General features: G+C 38.4%; 4 protein-coding genes across 4 annotated transcripts; 2 read left to right on the top strand and 2 right to left on the bottom strand.

Moving 5' to 3' along the window:
* Positions 1 to 159: 159 nt before the first annotated feature.
* LOC110772220 (Pentatricopeptide repeat (PPR-like) superfamily protein) lies at positions 160 to 2282 on the bottom strand. The gene has a single exon (XM_021976643.2). It carries the CDS (start codon positions 2220 to 2222, stop codon positions 324 to 326), a length of 1899 nt encoding a protein of 632 aa, XP_021832335.2. The 5' UTR covers positions 2223 to 2282; the 3' UTR covers positions 160 to 323.
* A 1668-nt stretch (positions 2283 to 3950) lies between these two features.
* On the top strand, positions 3951 to 4449 carry LOC110772236 (uncharacterized). Its single transcript, XM_021976661.2, has one exon. The coding sequence runs from the start codon at positions 4070 to 4072 to the stop codon at positions 4274 to 4276; it is 207 nt and encodes a 68-aa protein (XP_021832353.1). The 5' UTR covers positions 3951 to 4069; the 3' UTR covers positions 4277 to 4449.
* A 6050-nt stretch (positions 4450 to 10499) lies between these two features.
* Positions 10500 to 14033, top strand: NAF1 (nuclear assembly factor 1). Its single transcript, XM_021976660.2, has 3 exons — positions 10500 to 11663; positions 12308 to 12385; positions 12530 to 14033. Exons 1-3 carry the CDS (start codon positions 10680 to 10682, stop codon positions 13796 to 13798), a joined length of 2331 nt encoding a protein of 776 aa, XP_021832352.1. The 5' UTR covers positions 10500 to 10679; the 3' UTR covers positions 13799 to 14033.
* Positions 14034 to 14567: 534 nt separating this feature from the next.
* Positions 14568 to 18163, bottom strand: ULT2 (Developmental regulator, ULTRAPETALA). Its single transcript, XM_088250318.1, has 3 exons — positions 17373 to 18163; positions 15575 to 15899; positions 14568 to 14997 (listed from the first exon to the last, which is right to left on the bottom strand). The coding sequence occupies exons 1-3, from the start codon at positions 17581 to 17583 to the stop codon at positions 14823 to 14825; spliced, it is 711 nt and encodes a 236-aa protein (XP_088106444.1). The 5' UTR covers positions 17584 to 18163; the 3' UTR covers positions 14568 to 14822.
* Positions 18164 to 22350: the final 4187 nt, after the last annotated feature.

The raw sequence follows: 22350 nt of genomic DNA, 5'->3' as shown, positions 1-22350 counted from the left end.
CATGCAGGCTGATATGCCAAAATTTGCAAGTGATCGGTATCTCATTTGAACATTGCTACAGTAAAAGATAACCGATTATTTTGACAAGTCCAGGTCAAAATCTACTCTCACTCACCAATTAACCATACAAAATGAGATTAAACCAAAATTCTCATGATATAAAAAATGTAGAACTCCCAGTTGTATATTGAAGTGAGAAAAGCTAAGAAGAATGCATCAATGCAATTGCCTCCACCAACCATTTCTTGAATTGCATAATGTGAGTATCTTATCAAGGATGGGTCGACAGTGGATTGTTGGTTCACTCCTATTTCTTCTCACTTTCAAACAATATCCATAACAACTGGAAAATTTATTCTTCTTGGAATTTCCACATCACCCACAGGAAGAAAAGAACCCAATTTACTGTTGGATTCAATCCAGCTCTTACCCGGCGTCTTCTTAACCCCTCTATCTTGCATTATCCTCCCAATCTCCAAGGCATCATCCCATCGGCCTACTGATCTATACACATTAGCTAGAAGAACATAACTCAAATGGTAGTCAGGTTGTAGTTCAATCATTTTCTTGGCTATGCGCTCCGCAGTAGTGGAGTTGGAACAGGTTGTGCTAGCACCTAGAAGAACTGCCCAAAGAGAAGAATCATTCCTACAATCTGCATTCTCTATTAAATTCTCAGCTTCTTCAAGTAGCCCAGCACGGCCTAGAAGATCAACCGTGCAACAATAATGTTCAATCCCAGGTTTAATCCCGTACTCCTTTGTCATCAAGATAAAATAGTTTCGCCCTTGATCAACCAAACCTGCATGACTACAAGCAAAAAGAACCCCAATAAAGCTGATATAGTCGGGCTTAACCCCCTCCTTAATCATCCTATCAAATATTCTAAGAGCTTCTGCACCTCCACCATTCTGAGCAAACCCACAAATCATTGAGTTCCATGTTATCAAATTCCTAACTGGCATCTGCGTGAAAACTCTACGGGCAAAATCTATGCAACCGCATTTTGCATAAAGATTAACTAAAGCTGATTCTACAATAACATCTCCCCAACCACACCTTCTCACATACTGGCAGTGCACTTCTTTCCCTTGTTGTACAGCCGCCAAACCTGCACATGCACGAAGAACAGTTCCAAAACTGTAGAGGTCAGCCTCTTCCATTTCCCTGAAATGCTTAATGACAGATTCAAAGTCTCCAGTTTGACAATACACTCCTAGCAACGCAGACCAAGAAACTGAGTTCTTCTTGGGAATCCTATCAAAGACACGCCGAGCATACTCTACTGACCCGCATTTTCCATACATGTCAACCAAGCTACTCTCAACAACCACATTTCCACAAAGTCCATGTGTAATTACCTTAGCATGCATTTCTCTACCTTGCCTCAGCCTCCCCAAGTTGCCACAAGCAGTCAAAACCGTCCCAAACGTAAAACCATCCGGAGACAACCCATGATATCTATGCATCAAATAAAAGAACCCCAATGCTTCCTCAAACAAATCGCTCCTTGTGAACGCAGAAATAACCGACGTCCAGCATATAGCACCTGGTTCAGTCAATTCATCGAACAGCCGGCGCGCATCTTCCGATCTATAATTCCTCCCATACATATAAATCAAAGCACTAATTATAACATGATTTGAAACAAACCCACGTCTCACCACCACTCCATGAAAGCACAGGCCCAGCCTCAAGTTCCCAATCTCCGAACAAGCTTTAACCACGGCAGACAAAGTGAACGCGTTTGGCTCAATCCCAAACTTCAACATATCATAAAACACTTCAATTGAATTTCCAGGCTTTCCAGCCCGAACGTACCCAGTTATCATCGAAGTCCATGATATCACATCCTTAACAAAAAGACCATCAAACACTCTCCGAGTCTCGGACATATTGGGAACCAACTTGAAATACAGAGAAAGCAAGCTGTTCCCAACGAATCTGTCGGTTTCGAGGCCAGACTTAACGACATGCGCATGGATTTGGAGGCCATGGTTGAATGAAACAGCTTTGGTGCAAGTTTGTAAGAGCGAAGCGTATAGGATTGGTTTAAGGGTGATTTCGCCGGAATCAATGGAGTTCAGGACCCGAATCGCATCGGAGAGTAAGCCCAGCTTGCAGAGTCGGAGGATTTGGGATTGTTTGGGTGATGGGTTTTTGGTGCTCTGTAGATTTAAGGATGTGAGAGAGCTGCAATGGCGTTTGAAGACGAGCTTCATGAAAATGGGGACGACGGACCAAAACTGATTTTTGAAAAATAGATTATTATAAATAAACCCAATCCTAGACATGTATTTATAAAAAAAACCCACACACTATTTAAACATAGAAACACACCCAAAATCAACCCCAAAATTAACAATTGTATATTTTTTGGGTGTGTTTATAAATGGGTTTTGAGTATGTGTAATAATGGGTTTTGGGTGTGTTTATAAAGTGTTTTGGGTGTTGGGTTTTTTTATAATTTCAGCCCTCATTTTGGGTGTTTTAGTAAAATCCCCTTTGAAAAATATATAGCCGTTTGAGAACCTGTTAAGTGAAGTACCCGCCTCTCTTTTTTATTCGAGTCATATTGAAGTTTTACATCATTAATTTAAATTAAAAATTGAGCAATTTTTTTTTTCTTACAAACTATAGAGAGGGAATCGAATTTTGGTGTAAAAAATCGGGTTCATTGTCTTTGTCAACTAACCTACCCTACATTTTATAAAAAAAGTTGCGAACTACTTGATTAATTAATAAATTTATGGGAATTTATTCATAGCATTTCATCTTGGATAACTTAATTTACATTCCTTACCCATTAAGAAATATATGTGCTTGTATGGTGTCACGTCATCTTAATTTACATTCCTTACCCGTTAAGAAATACATGTGCTTGTATGGTGTCACGTTATAAAAATGAGACGAAAGGAAAATGTATGGCTGAGATCCTTCAAAAAGAAGTATAGCTTTAAAAGTTCTATTTATAACCTTTTTTTTCTTTTAAGGAAGATAATTCTACTTTTAATCTTTTAATTATATATGATGATGGTATAAGTTGGCAGGTCCTTGAATTTAAGAATGGACATATTTCATGAATATGGTAATCCCAATACCAATTTGTAGCCACTAACTATTAAGCAAACGATTGTGATTTGTAGCTGAAAAAATCATATAAGTTGGAAACTAAAAAGTTCGAGAAAAGAAAAAAGTTCGATAAATTTTTGTATGTGCTGGTGTACCATCCAATACGCATGGGAAATTACTCGTTTGATTGATACTCTTGGTATTTTTATAAAATTGATTTTTCAACCAAAGTTTTAAATGTGATTTGATGACACCTTAAAACGGGCATATTTTTCATGTGGTGACGTTTTATATTGGTTGAGTCAATTTGAGCTAATCGTTTTAGGGTAAAATTCTGTTGCTGATATTACAAGTTTGGACGAGACAAACAACGAAATATTAATTGAAGCATGCGCATGTGGTGGAAAAGTCAAAATCTTTTTCCAATTTTCCCAGCAAACAAACAAAAGTTAACATCTTTTTTTCTTAACCGATTTATTTATTTTCCAAGTTGGAAGAAAGATGACCGTGGATTTACAATGCTTTGACTGTGAGTCGGCCAATGCCCACTCCAAATCCAAATCACCACCAAGGACCTACCAACTGCCACCCACATTCATTCCCAACTGAATCAGCTGAACCCTATTAATCACCAGATCACTGTCAGCCCTTCATCTACACCCACACGTACGGCCAAGATCCCTTGTCCATCGTTTCATCCTCAGCCAGTTGGCGAAAATATATAGGCCTGCAACAGGAGCTTAAGCCGCGAACATCTCCATCCCACAACCTTACAAATCCACACTGATCCAACGGTCAAAAATCAAGATGACCATAAAACTTGCTCGACCTATAATTCTTCTGATGTATTATATAAACCAATAAATTTCCATTTCGTATTTCTCAACTTGTAGTTCTCACTTGCTCTCAGCTCCCAAAAAAGCAACACATCACATTTTTGGGTGCTCTCCTCAGAAATTAGTTAAAAGGCAAAATCCGAAACCGAAACCAAAACAGAATGGTGGTGTTCTGTTTTCTGGTGGATCAGAAGAGGCAAGTGCGGCGGAGCAAGCCGGCAGCAGGGATATGCTCACGGTGCGGCGGAGGAGCGAGTGTTGCCGACATGAAGACGGCTACAAGATTTTGTTACGTCCCATTTTATTGGAAATCTTGGAGAGCCATCATATGTACTTTTTGTGGAGCCATTCTTCGATCTTATCGATAGTTTGCTAGTCATGCAGGTTTACTTTACTATGAATGACTGATTCAATTTCTATCTCTCATTATTAGTTTAACAAGTGTAAGAGTGCACATAAACGCCTTACACATTGCGTCCGATTCTCTCACCTGAATATGTTTTTTTATAAAATCCCTATGAAGTTTTTCTTTTTCTGTTTCGATTTGGTTTTTGGGACGTAGTTGCGTTCATGGTGTAGATTTTGACTACACACAAGAAAATAATAATTCATGGTGTCGAATTTAAATAGAAACAGTGTAAGGTGGAGACCATGAATTTTTTTTACACATGAACTGTTTTTATGAAAGCTGTTCAAAGTGGATAGGTAAAAGTGAAAGCTGGAGAGTTAAGATGGTTTTTATGACATGAAGAAGGTAAGTTTGGTGTTAGGTTTGGTTGGGGTAAAACTGTGTGCTCACTCTTTATGATATATATGGTATATGGATGTCTGCCTCCGGCTCAGTTTGTAGCTATATGCAATAAATACTATGCAAGTCAAAATGTTTTTTTTTTAAAAAAACCAGGCTTTTATCATCAACAATATAGAAAAACCGTATTTTATCATCTTATCCTTGTGGAAAGTAGAGTTGAAAATTTCATATATTTAATAATCCTTTGCCTTTGTTTTTTTATACGAGCGATATTAGAGGAGAGGGTTTTTTCACATACAAACACTATTAAAGTACCATCGTGGAGTTCAAACCTGAGACTACTGATCTACAAGTCAATGCCATTTTTAATTGAACTAGACTCCATTGACATAATTTTTTGACTTTTGATTATGAGCAAGAGATAAAAAGGGAGTTGAGGGGATCCGTCCCCTATAGTTTCAATGGGTTGATTTTACTGCGTACTCTCCTCAACTCCCTTTTTCATTACTAATGGAATATCCTTCATTAATGTTATTGTACTAAAATTGGGACGAATGATGTTGTTTTGTTTCTCCAGTTGAAAAGAGAGATGTCATGAGCAATCTTCATGTCAATTCCAACATATGGGAAGAGTTGAGACACATAGTGGCTTTTATTTCAATATTTATTCGTGAGTCGTGACAGTTAACAGTTAGGTCCTTATAATAAATGCTATGCTGAAACAATTTTACCTCAAGAGCTATTTACATTTTTCTAACCCTTAAAAAAAAAGAGCTGTATACATTCGATCTGTTTTCTTAAAATTTCTATTTCTATTTTTGACTCGTGTCCTTTGTTTGGATGAGAGAAAATAACTCAGAATTTAGCTCAAAGTCGGGAATTTAATAGGGGAAATTGATAATTTCCTTGTTTGACAACTTAAACGCGTAATTTATTAAACGATGGGCAGAAAAAATTGTGGAAATTGGACATTAAAATCCTGAGTTTAATTTCCACCAAAATAGGCGTCATTTCACAATTTTTATAGTGTCGTTTACAAAATTCGACATACATGAATTCAAACACTGAAATCTTCAATTGCTAGAAATTGAAATTATAGAAATCCAAATTGTGTCTTTTTTTATTTTTTATAAATCAAATAGAAACTTCATTAAATAAACTTCAACGGTACAATCAAAGATATCAACAACACATCTAAAATACCAATCCTAAGAGAGCAACAAATTAACATGCTAAAAACAAAACTAACGCGGACAAAAGCCGCACTAAAACTACTAGCCCATATCACCACAATTAACCATAAGCCGAAACAAATCCCACAAACCCAACATAACCAAAACCTTAAAACAACCCATGAGTCTAGACGAATCCTACCACCACCACTTGAAGAAGCGTCGTTGCAACCACACCCACCATGACATCCGTAATAGATATGAGGAAAATATGATTTCCAACAATTTACCTGGGCATAAGAGCGAACAAATAAGCGAAAACAACAACTTTGCCAAGGAACAATTTGGTGATTTACAACAACCTCTGTCAAAGACGATGTAGAATCAAATTTAGAGAATATGAGCGGCGTTAAGGAGCGAATTTTGGGAGCATGATTTGATTAAGAACATAGATTAAAAAGGGTGATGGGGAACTTCAATCTAATCATAGCTCAGAAGAAACCACCACAAGGGGCTTTTTCTCAAAACGCCCCGATGGACTTATTCACTAACCTAAAAAGAAAAAAACGAGAAGAGAGGAGGAGGAGGGGCAGTGATGCTTCTTCCTCTTCCCCCTCTATGGAGTTTTCCTTTAGGGCTCACAAAAGGAGAGAATGGCTAGAATTTCTTAGGAGAATCGCAGTATTAAATTCCGTCATTTGTAACCCACTAATTCAAGTCATTATTAGTTAGTGTTTTTTTAATCAAGACATTTATTGGTTTTCTAAACAATTTATTGTGTCGATCACATGTGAGACCAATTAGTCATTTTAGACGCTCTTAGTTAATTAGAGATTTTCCTATACTCTTCAAAGCATAGAAAAAGACTAAAATGTCTCTACACATAAGATTTAACCACTTGAATCAATTACATGAACAAATTTTTTTTTTTATTAATGCATAAACAAAATAAAAACTCAAGATAGGGATCATCATTTGGCCCTAAGTCCATGAGCTGAAGTGGGTAGCTCAAGGCCTAATGGGCCAAAGTTCGACATGGCCATTCTTTAGGTCCGTTTGGTTCGACTCGCTCTTGAATTGAATAGGGCTTGAGATTATAATTTGAAACCCTTGACCTAACCCGTCTAGGCCTTTTTTTTAAGACTTCATTGATATGCACTCCTTAACCTCATTTTAGACTTAATCAAAATAATACAATTGTTTAGGCCCAAAAAAGTCACGAGAAGCCCAAAGACATTTAAAGTCCAATATAACATAAAATGTTGGTCATGCGTTAATCCAAGCTGTATTTTGTGAATTAATTCATTAAATAAATAATAGTGTCCATGCCATGCGAAGCCAATAATACATTTTTCATATGTCAATCACTTATCAAGCTTACATTAACCCAAGTCATGTGGTTTACGGGGCTTGGATGAGGGATTGTGGAGTGGAAGGTTACAGAGGTCCACAAGGCCTACGGAAGCTCTTGGATAATGGAGACTTTGGGCTAGCTACTTGGGAGCACCAAAGTCTAAGCCCATTACTTAGAGTTCTCCAATGTGGGTAAGCAAATGAGATATTTTCCAAGCATTTCCTTTTATCCATAGGAAATAGTCATTTTCCAAATGTCTAGCTTTACCCGTTGGAAATAAGCATTTTTCTAGCACTTCCTATTACCCATTGGAAACAAGCCAATTCCGACACTTCCCTTTACCCGTTGGAAATAGTCATTTTCCAATGCTTAGCTTTACTCGTTAGAATTAAGAATGTCCCAATGCTCCTTTTTACTCATAAGAAATAGACTAACTCCAACACTTCCTTTTACCTATTAGAGATAAAGGAAAACCCTCACCCTCTATAAATTGGGAGGCATTTGCCCAGCCAAAATCAATCATCTCTTGGTTGTTGTAAGCCTCCCAGCAACCATGAGAACTCATCTTCCTTCCTCTTTTTGGTTGCTGCAAGCATTCCAGCAGCCATCCCAGCCATCAACCTCCATCTTTTGGCTGCTGCAAGCATCCCAGCAGCTGTCAACCAACATCTCTTGGTTGCTCAAGCACCCTAGCAACCGTCGAACCACTTTCCCTCCTCCCTTTGGCTGCTGCAAGCATTCCAACAGCCATCCTAGCCGTCCCAGCCATTCTTCAACCATCACAACCGAGATTTTCCTTCCTCCTCATACCCTTCCAAGCTTTAAATACCATAGCCTTCAAGCCTCAAGCTTTTCCCCCCATCCTTCTTCTCTTGAAACTCTTAAATCCATAAAGCCTCACCAAGCATAACTCCAAGTTTTTCCTTCATTCCAAGCTATAAACACCATAGCCTTCAAATCTCAAGCTTTTCCTCCCATCCTCCTCTTGAAACTCTTAAATCCTCATAGCCATAGCCACAAACAACAAATTATCAACACCCCAAACTTAAGCATATCCAACACCAAGCCAAGCACATGCATTCTCATTTGCTAAACTTGTGGGTCTTTAGCTCCCACACTCTAAGCTCTCATGCCAAGCTCATACAATCTCATATCAACATCAGCAAGTCATCTTCAACTCTTCTTCAAACTGCCAGAAACATCAGCAAGTCATCTTCAACTCTTCGTCAAGCTGTCGGAAATATCAGCACCAAACACGCAGCCGCTGGAAGAAGAACAGAGTACTCCCCTGGGACTTGCTACTCCTTTGGGATGCTTTGGGCCTAGTTCTCGCTAACTCAAACACGGGGTAATTTCACCAATTTGCTCCTTACGGCAGCCCAGCCCATTTGTAGTTGCCGGAACGAAAAAAACCCCAACAACAATATATAGGATAACTTAATAAACTTTTTATTTTGTTTACACATATTATGAATTAAGTTAATTTTTTCAATATTGTCTAAACATTTGTAACAACAAACTTATAAAAGACATTGAACTAGAACCCACATCTGTTGGCTTCACAAATCTCGCGGCCTGGTGCTCCGGGCCGAGGGGATCTGCGTCAACACAAGTCGTCATTCTTTGGTGCCATGTGGTGGTGCGCGGGCGTGCCAGCACGATTTACCGTGCGTTTGAGGGTGAGTTGATTGGGTGAATAGATGAAGGGTGCACCTGTTCAAATCTAACTTCTAATCGAGTGACTGTGGCCGAGAGAGGAACTGATCTCGGCCGTCAGGTTCACGGCCTAAGTTACAAGGCCGTTAATGGTGATGATGATAGTGGTTCTTAGGTGGTGCTCCGGCGCATCGTTGGGTAGCGACGGTCGTATGATATATGAGATGAACGAAAGAGTAACAAAGGTGGTGCTCCGGCGCCTTGAAAATCAAGGGTCGTATGATATATTGATGAATGAATTTTTCTACAAACTGCCACTACTCTTAAGAAAACAAGTAAAAGTATTGAAAATGCATTACTAGAAAATAAATGACCTGAAGGAAATGACCTAAAAATATAATCTGCTCCGGGGGAAGCTTGTGTTTGGTGTTGAACCCTTCAAATGTAGTTGGGGCCTGATATTTATAGGGAAGGTCTTGAGAGGACAATGAGGCTGAAAATCTGCATGGTGAGGTTGATCAGAGCTAGTGGGTAGTCAAATCGACATTTGGGAATGTGAAGCATGGTGGTGTGACCCCCATAAACCCCGGCCGCCGCCCTGATGGTGGGCTCTGCGTCTCGGGCCTTGGAGGAGCATTTAATGCCCTGGTTTGATGGTTGGTGGCTTAACCTTACAAGTCGTGGGATTTTCGCACCTAATCCCTGATTTTACTCGCCACATCCTGACTTCAATCACGTCCCCTCTTTCTTGGCTCATTAAATGCTTCTTCGTGAGTCATGGGCCTTCTACTGTAGTCAGAGGCGTTACTTCATTAAATGAAGTGTGAGACCTTAACGTTGCATGGCGACGCCTCTTGACCCTCCTGCCTTGGCCGTATATCTGAGGAGTTTGTCCTTGGCCGATGTTACCGAGGCCATGATGACTTTGCCTTACAAACTCACCTTTGTTTCCAAAAGAAAACGAACAATGACTTGTAACGTTCGGCCTTGGGTAGGTGCTAGGGGCGAGGAAACGAACAATGACTTGTAACGTTCAGTTTCCTTGGCCAAGATTTATTAGGCACAAACAACATCCAAGTGCACTCCCTAACCTTATTGTATACTTAATTGAAATAATATAATATGTCGCATAAATTAATAAACTTTTTTTTTACACATAACTATGACCACACAATATTATATACCGATGCGGCATCATTGACCACACAACATAAACTCGACATTATTATTATAATACATGTTAATTCTGGACACAAATATATAAAAATAACATAATGTGCTAAAAAGTTTCCCAAAATTAATTAATAACTTCCTAAAATGGCTAATAAATGAGTCATTTTAAACATGAACAACTTAATCTTGTTTGTAAAATAAATAAAAAAGAAAAAAGAAAAAAGAAAAACTTAATCCATGGAACCCATTTATTTGATATTGTATAAAGAAAATGTTTGAATATATTTATTTTCCTTAATATTTTTTTTTATACAAATAGTATTTTTATTCTATATAAAAAAATATATAGTATTTTTATTGGTCGTGCGTTTACAATTTTGTTTCCTCGATGAACCTCTTGAAACGACGCCGCCTCACCTTATTATTATTTTTTAAATATTCTTGATTTTTTGGACGAATAAATATTCTTGATTTAATTAACCAAATTACCGAACACTTCGCCATCTTTATATTCAGCTGAAGAGGTTGAAAACCCTAGCTAGGGTTTAAGCACCTGACCGTTTCAAAGCAAAACCCCAAACTATTTATATTCGCTTGCTATTAGCACTTATGGAATTTCACTTATCTCATTCTTCAACACGAGTTCTTCTTGTCTGCGTTCTCAAATGGTAGGGCTCATCCCTGAACTAACCCTCGAAGACCTCGATCTAGCTTCAAAGACCAAGATTTCAAAGGACCCGCCTGACCCTGTTGATCCCAGAGACCTGACGTTTGCAGATTCGTTCTTGGATTTTGAGTCCATAGAGGATTGGTTTAAGGATATACCAAACCCTGATATGGCAGAAACAGGGGAGGTCAAGGTTGAGGTGGTTGAAGATGGGTTTATTAGAGAGGCAAATGGTTGTGAAGGCCAAATTTTTAATGTGTATGACCCAATTGATTGTGGATCTGAACCGACTGTTGATGGGTCTGTGCCAATTGATTGTGGTTTTGTGGAGAAGGTGGAGTGTGAAATATCAGAACATTTGAGTTGTTCTATTGAGGAAGAGCTGGGGAAGGTCAGTTTGCTTGGAGGGTGTGATCAAAATTCGGTTCTTGATGGTGGGAATTGTATGAGGAGTGAGAGGCATGAGGAAAGTTCGGCCCTTAATGGTGAGAATGGTATGCAGAGTGAAATAGTGAGTCGTAATGCTGGAGAAAGAGAACCACAGAATAATGAGAATGGGAATGAAAGTTTGAAATCCAAGATTGAAGGTGAGAATGGTGCTAGAAGTGAAATAGTGAATGAAAGTTCAGAGTCCTCATCGTCGTCTTCGAGTAGCAGCTCGAGTGTTGACGACAGCAGTGATGATGACAGCAGTAATGATGGTGATGATATGGATGAGGAGGAAAACAAGAAAGGGAAAATGAAGGTGGAGGTGGAGGAGTGCGACGAGGCTGGTGAAATTGAAGAAGGTGAGATACGGGATGCTGATGGAGGGGAGAAGAGAGATAAGACAGACTATATAGATTATGAAAGTGCTGCTGATGATGATGATGATGATGAAGTGGTTGCTTGGACTGATGCTGAAATTTTTGATGATGGAGACGAGGAAGAGGATGATGGTGGAGCTCTGAAAGGACCCATTAGGTCCAAGAATGAGCTTGAGGTAAGAAATTTTTTTATTGGTCCTCTCTCGCTTTTGAAGCCATTACTGAACTTTTGAATTGATAAGCTGCTATGAACTTTTGGCGAGAGGTGGACAAAAAGTCTCCATTGATTTGCTTGGAGTCACGGAGGAAATGGTACTTCATGACTCCTTACTGATAAATTAGCTTAGCTGAGGGGTACTGGTTGATTTCGTTTTAGTGTAGATAGATGAGAAGATAGCCAACCTCAACTTTTCTGGATGGGGACTTGGTTGAATTTAGTTGGGATAAGGGGAAAGAAAAAGTAGTTAAGATCTTTAAGCAAGCAACAAAGGAGGATTCGGCTATCCTTCTCACTGTCTAAACACATGTTGAATTGATCTTCTTTTTCTATCATATAAGTCTCATATTTAGTGGATTCCAGAATTGCCAGTATTTTGGTCTGAATACTCTGAAGCAGATTAAGTAGCTTGCGTTGGAGTTAATACAGCATGATAATGTTAGGTTTTATTTTTCAATGTCTCTTAACTTAGGCTACTTTTACTTGTCAGAACTGACTTTGGAATTTTTGTCAGCCATCTTCTGTGTAAACCGTCAATGAAATTAGCTTTCTGCAGTTATATGTCTGCAAATTGCTTGAAACAGATTGTTTTGAACTTTGCAGGTACTTCCACCTATTCCTCCAGTGAATGTGACCTTGGAACCACATCATCAGATGATGCCTGTGGGAGTTGTTTTATCGGTAAGCTCATAAGCAAGTAATCCTATATTGTAACATGGACTCCATCAATCTCTGGTGTCATTGAAAATGTAGAATCTAGGTGACACTCCAGAAGATGCACATTTGTGGTAATGTTTGAGTTTGATGTCAATTTCAATTTTACAGATCCTTGGTACCCAAGCCATCGTAGAAGGGGTTCAGAAGCACAACCCTCTAAACGAGGGTTCAATTCTTTGGATAACCGAAAGCAGATCTCCGTTGGGGTTGATAGATGAAATCTTCGGACCTGTCATACACCCTTACTATGTGGTGAGATACAATTCAGAAAGTGAAATCCCTGCTGGAATACAAGCAGGCACTTCGGTCTCTTTCGTTCCGGAGTTTGCAGATCATGTGCTCAATAACAAGGATGTTTACAAAAAGGGTTATGATGCATCTGGTAAAAATGATGAAGAGGTGTCAGATGAGGCAGAATTTTCAGATGATGAGAAAGAGGCTGAATACAGGAGAATGCAAAAAATGACAAAGAGGGGAATGAATGACCAGAATCTTGGCAATAGGAAAAACAACAGAAAAAAGGGTAAAAACAAGCCTGGACCCTGGAAAAATGATCAACCTTCACCCCAGCAAACACCAAAGGATGCAGGTCAGCTGCCTCCCAATCAACACCAACATCATTTCTCTCCAGCTGCACCATCATTTGATCGCGGTTATTGTCCATCTTCTTCTGCAGCACCACAAGGTTTTGTTGGTGGGACTGGATTAGTTCCACCATTTCCAGCTGCTACACAGGCCACTGGTATGAACGCAACTTCAAATGGAGTTTGGACAAATGGGATGCCGTTTCAGCAACAAAATACATCCTTCCCTAATGGATTTCCAAATAATAGTTCGCCATGGCCTTCACCCTATAATCATCAATATCCTTATCAAATGCCTATTCCGGAGAGATTGCCATTCTATCCGCAGGCTGAAGGTCAGAGATTTCTTTCTGGTGCTGTCTTACCAGGTGGACAGTTGAATTCCTTTGCAGGACCAACGTATTCACAGGGGCTGATGGGTCAACATGGCTTCAATCAAACAACATTTGGGATAGGTTTACAGGGCCAACCCACACCAGGTCAACAATTGAATGCCTTTGCAGGACCCATGTATCCACAGGGGATGGTGGGTCAGCATGGTTTCAACCAAAATGCATTCGGGATGGGTTTACAAGGCCAACCTACTCACCCGACCTTAAATGCAGACCAAGGAATGCTGTCGAATAGATTGCCTGTTGAACAGAACTGTAATATGCCACAGCCTGTCGCAAATACAGGCAATGTGGGCATGCAGCAATTTAATCCGGGCGCATCTTCTAATCGTGGAAGGAGACCCTCTCATAGAGGGGGTCGTCATTTTGGAAGGGGAAGAGGTAGGCAGCAATCAAGGTGAAAGTTATGGCATGCTCTGCTGCACCAAGCACACTGAAGTTAAACTACAATAGGCGATGAGAAGAGCCACCGTTTTGAAATTGCTTGGTTCTTTTGTATTTTGTTTACCGATTTTGATAGTCTGTTCCATGATGCCAATTTTCTCGTTTTTGTATTTGCTGGTCCAGTATATGGATGAACATAATACCTGCAGCATGGAGATCAATGTGATGCATTAAATTCTATTGGTGCCCTTATTTATTAGTAGAAGTTAAATTCCAAAGCGAGGACTAGGAGGTTAAAATGGTCTTGGGTGAAGTCGAATTTTGAATGTCGAGAAATTCTGGTTTAGTAAAATGTTGAATTGTGTTGTGTCCGCAATATATAGAAAATAAAGAAGTTGAATTTTGTATTCCGGTGTCCGTTGGGGCAAATCTTTTGCAAGGGGTTTAGTCCTCCCTAACTTATGCAAAGAAAAATACATATAGAAACTCAATGTAACTTCCCATCTCATTCCCCAACAAATAGAACGGGGCTCAAATCCTTTAATTCATCACCTAATTTTCTACTCACAAATTCGTATTACACTATCTCAATACTTTGCATTTGCAATGTATATAAAGTATTTTCTTTCATTTGCAAGGGTTAATCTAGCGAAGACCGTAAGCATGCCCGATGACAGAAGACAGAATCTCCAGGTCAATCTTAAGCTTTCCAAGTATTCAACAATTCAAGAAATTTTGAAAATGGTAGGATAGTAGAACTAAAATATCACACTGACCAAATAGAAATGATGAGAATAAATCATTAAATTAGAAGGTTCTGAAGCAGTCAAGAGAACAACATACATTGAACTCAGGTGACTGGAAACAAGTTTAAACATATAAGGAGAATGTCATTGAAGGCTGCTTTTCAATGCTTCTTTTGCTTCTTTTTTCTTTTCAATGCGGGGAAATGGGAGGTGGCGGGCGTTCTCTCAATGAAGCTATAATTGGTGCACATAACCCATATGATGAAAAGAGAATATCAGGACCACCGATTGTTACTCAAGTTTTAGCATTCCTTGTGAAGTCAGTGCAAGTCTGGCAGCTGCAATCTGAGAAACGACAGATTTCACAGCCAAAGCACACACAAGAAGTGCAGCCTTGGCATGTTGGAGAACGGGTACAGCCTCTATATACTCTTCGACTTGCTCGTTCTTCTTCATCATTACATGTTATTCTGAAATACATAAACAACCATTCCCATCATCATTATTGAACCTTTAAAAACCTAAACATACCTAATACATATATATACTTGGTGTTTGCACGAATTTACAACATACACACTTTAAAGATGTGGTCACAAGGAACATGAAAATAGATTTACCCCCAAACTAAAATACCTACTGGTAGCTTTTAAACATTCTAGTGGAATAACATTTACTAAAATTAGCGCCTTCCATTTTCAGGGTTATGTATTCCTAAGGCAGTATTCGAGTTCATTACATAGTAATAGAATATTATTCCTCTGAAGTAAAATCTATTTTTGCTGAATGAACAGGATACATAAACATAAAATAGGTGAACAATAGAACTATAGACGCTTCAATAAGCAATCATTTAATGGTTCTAAAAGTTGAGTAGAACAGTATTAAAACCGTAATAACTTTAGACACCATTAGCATAAGTATGGAACAAGCTTGTTCATATGCTTCACATTGTTAACAATGGTTAATGGACTAAAGTATAAGAGAAAAAAACAACCTGATCCATTAATGAGTAAAGTATTTATTCAATGTAAGAGAGGAACATACTTGTCATATGGCAGCTCAGCACATTTCCAGTTCACATCAGCTAAAGCATCATGGTGAATCCGGCATTCCTCTTTTGTCCGGAGACGAAACCTGCGCTCCTTGTTGCATCTAGTACAGCAAACAAACTCATCACGGTGACAAGCCCGTCCATTGTTGGATCTGTGGGAAGCATTAGCATGTTTTGATGCCTCGTTGTGGTATTTGAGCAGCACTGTTTTACACAGTGCAACCTTCTTCCCATTATCAATTACCCAAACATTATTCTTCCATTTCCTAGCTGTCTCTCTTCCAGAATGCTTCTCAAATGCGGCAGGAGTCAGTTTGTCTAGTCATTAAAATACAAAGAGAAAAATTCAGATGCTTAAAATGCAAGATTTGAAATGAAATTGAAACAAAAAACCTGAATATAACCATAAGCATCAGACACTTCAATGTGTGCTTTCTTCATGATCACTTAAAGTAGTTAAACAATACTTGAAAAGGCTTGCATTCCTGCCAGGTAAAGTTTCACATGCTAAAAGAAAAAGAACCTTTACCATTTTCTGGATATTCTCAAGGCATCACGCTCGCTTAGATATAGCTAAGTTAACTACATAATTAAGCATTAAGGTGCTGTGTCTTTATCTTGTTAGAACACGAAAAGTACTGAAAGTACAAAGACATCACTTCAAGACAAGAAAGTTGTAAGCAGGTGGTCTCAGTTATGAAGTTAAGACAGTAACCAAATAGCTTTCCTATTCATGGCTTCAAGGTAACTATTTGCTCTACGAACAGAACAACTGTCCTTAATGTACCAAGTTTTAGATGAGGAAAATAAACTGGAAATTCAATGTACAGCGAAGACATAGAATCTTATTAGATCCTCTAATGTTTTAAAAGTACTCAATAGAAAGAAAAGAAAGTCCATGAGCTATGGCAAATCCAATATGCATAATTATGAGGATGCAACACTTTCAGATCCTCGGTTGTCAGAAAGAGGTACTTTTGAAAACTCCACGCCATATTCTCATTGCTTATTGATAATATTACTGTAGAAACAAGACCAGATGCTCATAAAGACATCAAATAACAAAGCCTAGCTTGAAAGTTATGCGCTTGATTGCTCATCAGAAATCAAGTGCAAAGTTCATTAGCTGCAAGAAACACTGATAACCAAAGAACAAAAATACTATCAATACCAATAAGCCAAGGATGAAAATGCAATTTCATGAACCACACTTGTTCAAATTACAAGAAAGAAGAAAGAAAGATAGATAAAACCCTATAAAAACTAACAATGGTATGCAACTCCACAACATCTTACTCTGTAGAACAGAAAGAAAGAACAGAATTTGGACATCAAAACCAAAACCAAAACCAAGTCCAGGAGGTCCCGATCACCACCACAATGGCAATGTAGGTTTAATTCTCAACACGCCGCCCCAAAGAAGAGCCCCTTAGTCAACAAACAGACCACGATACAATCTAAACTCAACCATATGAAGCAAGAAAGTGTACAAGTACATAGCTGCATTACGTTGTTGCATAAAATCAAGGAGAAGACATTCACTGAGACAAAACAACATACACTTAAACTGTATAACCAGAAAAAATACAATGGACAACTTGCAAAGAGAAACTCGACACCAATACAAACTCTTATCTCACGGCAGATTAAAAAGACCAGAAAGGGACACCCATCAACGTCAAAACCCAGTTCACGATGAACTCGAACTCAAAACACAGGTACGCACATTTAACATGCATTAAAATCAAAACCCTTTTCCCAAAAACAACAAAGCAAGGCAGAAAGAAAGACCTTCCTGACAACCAGGGGTGCATTCACAGGTGATTTCCAGGTCACCATTGACGAAAACCCTAAGCCTCCCAACAGCATCACCATATCTGTGGCTGGTACAGCCACACGTGACCTCTATATGGTCCGAGCCTCTGTTGACCCCACTCATCTCTCTCAGCTCATCATCGCTAAACAGCACCAACCCAGTTTCCCTCTCTACTCCATTCGCCATTTTTTCGCTTTTCTCTCTGAAAAGAACGGTTTTCGATCGAAACCCAGAAAACCCACAAGGCTTTTCAGAGAGAAATCGAAGAGAAAGTCAGTGAAAAGCTAATAAATCAAGGAAAATAACATGGGTCTGGGTGATGGATAATGGGCTCTATTGGGAACAAGAGGAAAAACTCAAAAAAGCCCAGAAAACCACAAAGAAAGGCAAGTAATTAAAAGGGTCTAAGAGGCACGCATCTCCATGGATTTATTCCAAGAGATCTGGTGGAGGAAAACGTTGAAAGTTGTGGTCTTGTAGATAGAAAGAGAAAAAAAAGAAAAGAAAAGAAAAAAAAATAATAAGCGTTAGGAGTTTGATAGAGAGAGAAAGAGGTTGGTTGGTAATGGGGTTGAATGAATATGAATGAATGAAATGAGCTGGCGAAGGAAAACAAATGTCGTGGGGTGAACTGAGAGAGAAGTGAGAAGGGGTTAAAGGACTCTCTCTCTCTCTCTATAAACTACTTGCAATGCATGATATGACATGAGAGAGGGATAAAAGAAAGAAAATGGCTTTGGGGTCAGGGCTTTTCGTTTATGGGAAAATCCCTCTCGTGGGAAGGAGACGAGGTTTTCGTTTTCTGTTCAAGTCTTTTGTTTACTCATTCATTTCTTTCTATCTATAATAAAAATATAAATTAATTTGTATTCTAATTTTTTACTGCTAGCTACTTGGTTGCTGTGGAGTTTACGAGTACTTTAGGACTGTATTAGCAGATTTGCCCTGTTTCCATAGAGCTTGGCATCTATCTATAATCTATCTATGTCCATCTATATATCTAACTTCTAAGTCTAATAATAGACCAAGTCTAAAGTCTAAACTATGTTTACTGTTTTACTATGCTGCTGAGGTAAAGGTCGCTGCCACCAGGCACCTGAGCTGTAAAGATTTTATCAGAATTTGTAGGGAGCTGAGTTGGGTTTGTACTTTACCAGTGAACAGCCAAATTTTGAGCAGAAATTATAGGTTCATACACTTGGTTTTCTCGAGAATCGGGATTGAAAACAACCCAACCCTTTGCTAAATCTCTCTCTCTCTCTCTCTCTCTCTCTCTCTCTCTCTCATACATATAACATATGTATGCCAAGAATACCAATTATCTTTTTAATGCCTTCCCCTAAGTTTCAGCTAAAAGTTTATTGAATTTGGGTTGAAGATATGAGAAATGCATGAGGTTGTAAAAGTTGCATTGTCGCTATCTGTAAATAGTTTTGTCTTTAGGTGATCAAAGCTATAAGTTCACGGTGCTTGAATTGCTGCAAAAGGAGCTTTTCCAGATAAGAAGTGAGCCTTCAGCTGGGCATACATGTCTGATGCATGCACAATATTGCACAATTTGTCTACCTAGCCAAATAGTAATGCTGCTGCACAGATGGTGCAAAAGATTTTTAATATTCCAAAACTGCATGATCACGAGTCTTGCAATCAAGTGGTCCAAACAAAGCTAGCTCCAACTATCTGAGGTCGATTGTAGTGTTTTCAAATCCACAAAATACGGATCTCAATTCTCTCAAGTTATTCACAAATAATCTTGATATAACATAAATCTTGTTAATACTCTCGATTTGTTATGGTAATAGTGTTACTTGAGAGTATTTCTCAAAACTTTATATTTATCCAATAAAAATCATCATCGTGCCTACTTCGATCATTTTAAAACGAGACATTTTCTCAAGTTTTCCAATGATAGTTATACAAATTTAGGAGAAATATAATATAAAATGTGATACTTGCACTTTTTTTTTGGGTGATAAAATGTCTTAATTGTACTTAGGCACTCACCTACCTTGAATTTGTGGGAGTAATTTTATATTATTTGTATGCGTCTGTGGCGCCATTCATATTAGGTACGTCACTATTTTCACAATGGCACATGCATTCTCTGTTTTCTATGACTTGGAACATTTAAAAACATACTCAAAGTTTTAGACTAGCTTAAAGGGACATCATGGACGCTAGAATCCGCGTCTAAATTCATACATTATTGCAAAAGTTGGATGCCAATTATCAAATTCATATACTGTCCTTATATATATAAAAAATAGTAAGATTTGGTTTTAAATTGATCGGTGCAGGACGTGTTGATTGTTTAAACTTTAAACACACTTGATTATGAATTTTCATGCCTTTAATAATAGTGGCGGGTTTTTGTGTGTGCTCAAGCCAGCTCCTCTTTTGGGCACAAACACTGCATTTGTTTTTCCTACTCTGCTTTCCCATAGGCAAAGATTGAATTGAATAATATGGTTATCTTTATTGCATACTTATGAAGCGAGCCAGAACAATGTCTACCATGCCTGGTTCACCATCTTCATGACTTTTAGTTGGCAGTGGTGAGGCAGTGCTCCCAAAAGGACCTACCATATTAGACAAGAGGCATGATTTAAATTGAAAGTTAACTGCAAGAAACTTTGATCCTTTGTGCTCTATTGGACTTGGTTTTTGTTAGCGTCAATTATCCACGCGGCGTGCCACCAATGCATTGTAAATTTCATATGTATATAACGTGAATAAGTTACGCAGGTGCACATTAACATGAATAAATTACGCAGGTGCACGTGGACGAATGACGGTAACTTCTTTTCTCTATGGTGCCAAAATCTCAAAGCTGGTGGATGTCAGTGTCACCTTATCACAACTCAGGCTTATGAGCAATATTATTATGTGGCATACCACACTGGACTATACTCCCCTGAAAAGAGTCAGTTCATGACACGGTTGCATCACAGTGAAACGCTCTAGTTATAGTTTGGTTTCGTCTATCTATATATACATATATACATATATGTATGTATAGATAGCCAATTGGTTCCATCATTAGCTCATGACACAGTGCAGCCACTTACATATGTCTTGAGCTAATTATGAGCTGTTTTGGCTAATTACCAACTGCGGAGCCAATTGGGTTTTGTGGTAGCAGGATCTGATGCCATCATCATCATCATCATCATTATAATCTTTACTAAAAGGTATAGGAAATATTTCAGTGTACTCCCATTATATTATTATATAATTTCATAAACAAAACCTTTTTTTCACTGTGGCATGCGATTTGGTTGATGATTGGCTTGATATCCATTGAAGTGACCTGGCCAAACAGTCATCTCTCTCTCTCTCTGCATTCAAAAAGTTGTGCAGACAGCCAAACCATAGTCCCCAACCCAACAAGCAACAAGAAAAACTTTCTTAACCCCGTTGCGTGTCCCTTGCTTCTTATCTCTCTCCTCATGTCATTTATTAAAAAGTCGAGATAGACAAAAAATGAACAACATAACGGAATAGGGAAGTATTTCTCACAAGCCACACCATATAATCATAACAGATTGCCCTGCACAGATCTTATGCAGGACAGATTACTAACAACAATGATTAATTTAAGAATTATGAGCTTCTATTTTTTTTCCCTTCCTTTTTTCCATCTGAATATGGGTTTGAGCTTGTCATATGAAATTGCTACATGATTTACATTGGATTCTCCTTGAGGACCACTTGGACTTCCAGGCCTACCCAACTTTGAAATCAACATACATACATACATAGTTTTGATCATTCTATATATCTAGTCTAGTGACCCAGTCAATAGTCATTCATGAATCATAATCCATTGGGTCTTTTCTCATGTACAATTTTTCTTCCAGTAATTAAGACAAATTCATTGGCAAATCCAAAACCAAAACAGCATTTTTTTCTTGTCCAATCCAAATAATAAAAACCTAGGGCGGTGCCTAATATCCACCTACTCCTAGAGACACAATACAAACAGCTTTCTAGGTCACCCAAATAGCTTTGAACTTAGGTTGTTTTCAGAGAAAGATACATACAATATAAAATAGTAAGTGACTAAAATCTCAGATCAAACCAGCAAGTTAGCTTTAAAAGCTTACAAGAAGGAAGAACAAAAAGATTTGATCAGTTTGGTCTTTGTGTAAGATGTATCATGGGGCATTGTCAGCGAGCTCCTCTGTTGAGGTAAGGCTTCCAGGTATGGTATGGTGTAAAAGCTCTGAAGCTGCACAGAACCCAATACTTGTTGTATGTATGTATATACGTGAATCTGACCCATATATGTATATATATATATATATCAAATGGTACAAAAGCATGTATCAGCTTTTGACGCCATCTGAAGCTGCTAACTTTGGCAATACTTGAACCTGCTGTTACCTTTTTTTTTGGTTCAAGCATTGATGATAATGATGCTCTCAAGTTTTACCTCGATCAAAAGTCAAAACCCAACCAAGCAACATAATTTGGGTCCAGTAACAAAGATTGCTTTACCCAACTTTCAAAAATCATTGAATGTAAGCTTCCTTCATTCAAATTCACAACATTTTTATCGTGAATAAATCCTCTCCTTTTATTCCGCATTCATCAAAAAGAAAGAAAAGAAAGCAAATTCCATTTTGACAAATTGGCCACGCAATTTAGGTAATGATTAACTTATTAACGTCTGAGTTTACAGTTCATCTGACAGTCGGATAACTTAAAAAGTTACTAAATGGTTGCAAGACCTTCAAAACCCTATTGACAAAAAGTGCAAGGTAGATTGTAGATGTGCAAGTTGGGATGGAATCTTATATTTATATTATATTGTATAGGGCTTCTGTTTCATGAACGTCAGTGTCAGAGTACCTAAGATATAAACACAGAGAAAGAGAGAGAGAGAGAGAGAGAGGTCTGAGGTCTAAGTCTAAGGTCTAATCCCATCTCATACTAGTGCTCGTACCATAT

The sequence above is a fragment of the Prunus avium genome, chromosome 3, assembly GCF_965620075.1.
Source record: "Prunus avium chromosome 3, drPruAviu1.hap1.1, whole genome shotgun sequence".
NCBI lineage: Eukaryota > Viridiplantae > Streptophyta > Magnoliopsida > Rosales > Rosaceae > Prunus > Prunus avium.
The sequence above is the reverse complement of the archived record's forward strand: the minus strand, read 5'-3'. Positions and strand labels throughout refer to the sequence as shown.

Bases quoted from the DNA above. Each gene is read 5' to 3' on its own strand.
- LOC110772220 (XM_021976643.2), bottom strand. From the start codon at position 2,222: ATGAAGCTCGTCTTCAAACGCCATTGCAGCTCTCTCACATCCTTAAAT.
- LOC110772236 (XM_021976661.2), top strand. From the start codon at position 4,070: ATGGTGGTGTTCTGTTTTCTGGTGGATCAGAAGAGGCAAGTGCGGCGG.
- NAF1 (XM_021976660.2), top strand. From the start codon at position 10,680: ATGGTAGGGCTCATCCCTGAACTAACCCTCGAAGACCTCGATCTAGCT. The intron at 11,664-12,307 runs GTAAGAAATTTT...TGAACTTTGCAG, and splicing joins GGTCCAAGAATGAGCTTGAG to GTACTTCCACCTATTCCTCC. The intron at 12,386-12,529 runs GTAAGCTCATAA...TCAATTTTACAG, and splicing joins CTGTGGGAGTTGTTTTATCG to ATCCTTGGTACCCAAGCCAT.
- ULT2 (XM_088250318.1), bottom strand. From the start codon at position 17,583: ATGGCGAATGGAGTAGAGAGGGAAACTGGGTTGGTGCTGTTTAGCGAT. The intron at 15,900-17,372 runs GTCTTTCTTTCT...TTTAATGACTAG, and splicing joins CACCCCTGGTTGTCAGGAAG to ACAAACTGACTCCTGCCGCA. The intron at 14,998-15,574 runs GTATGTTCCTCT...TATGTATTTCAG, and splicing joins GCTGAGCTGCCATATGACAA to AATAACATGTAATGATGAAG.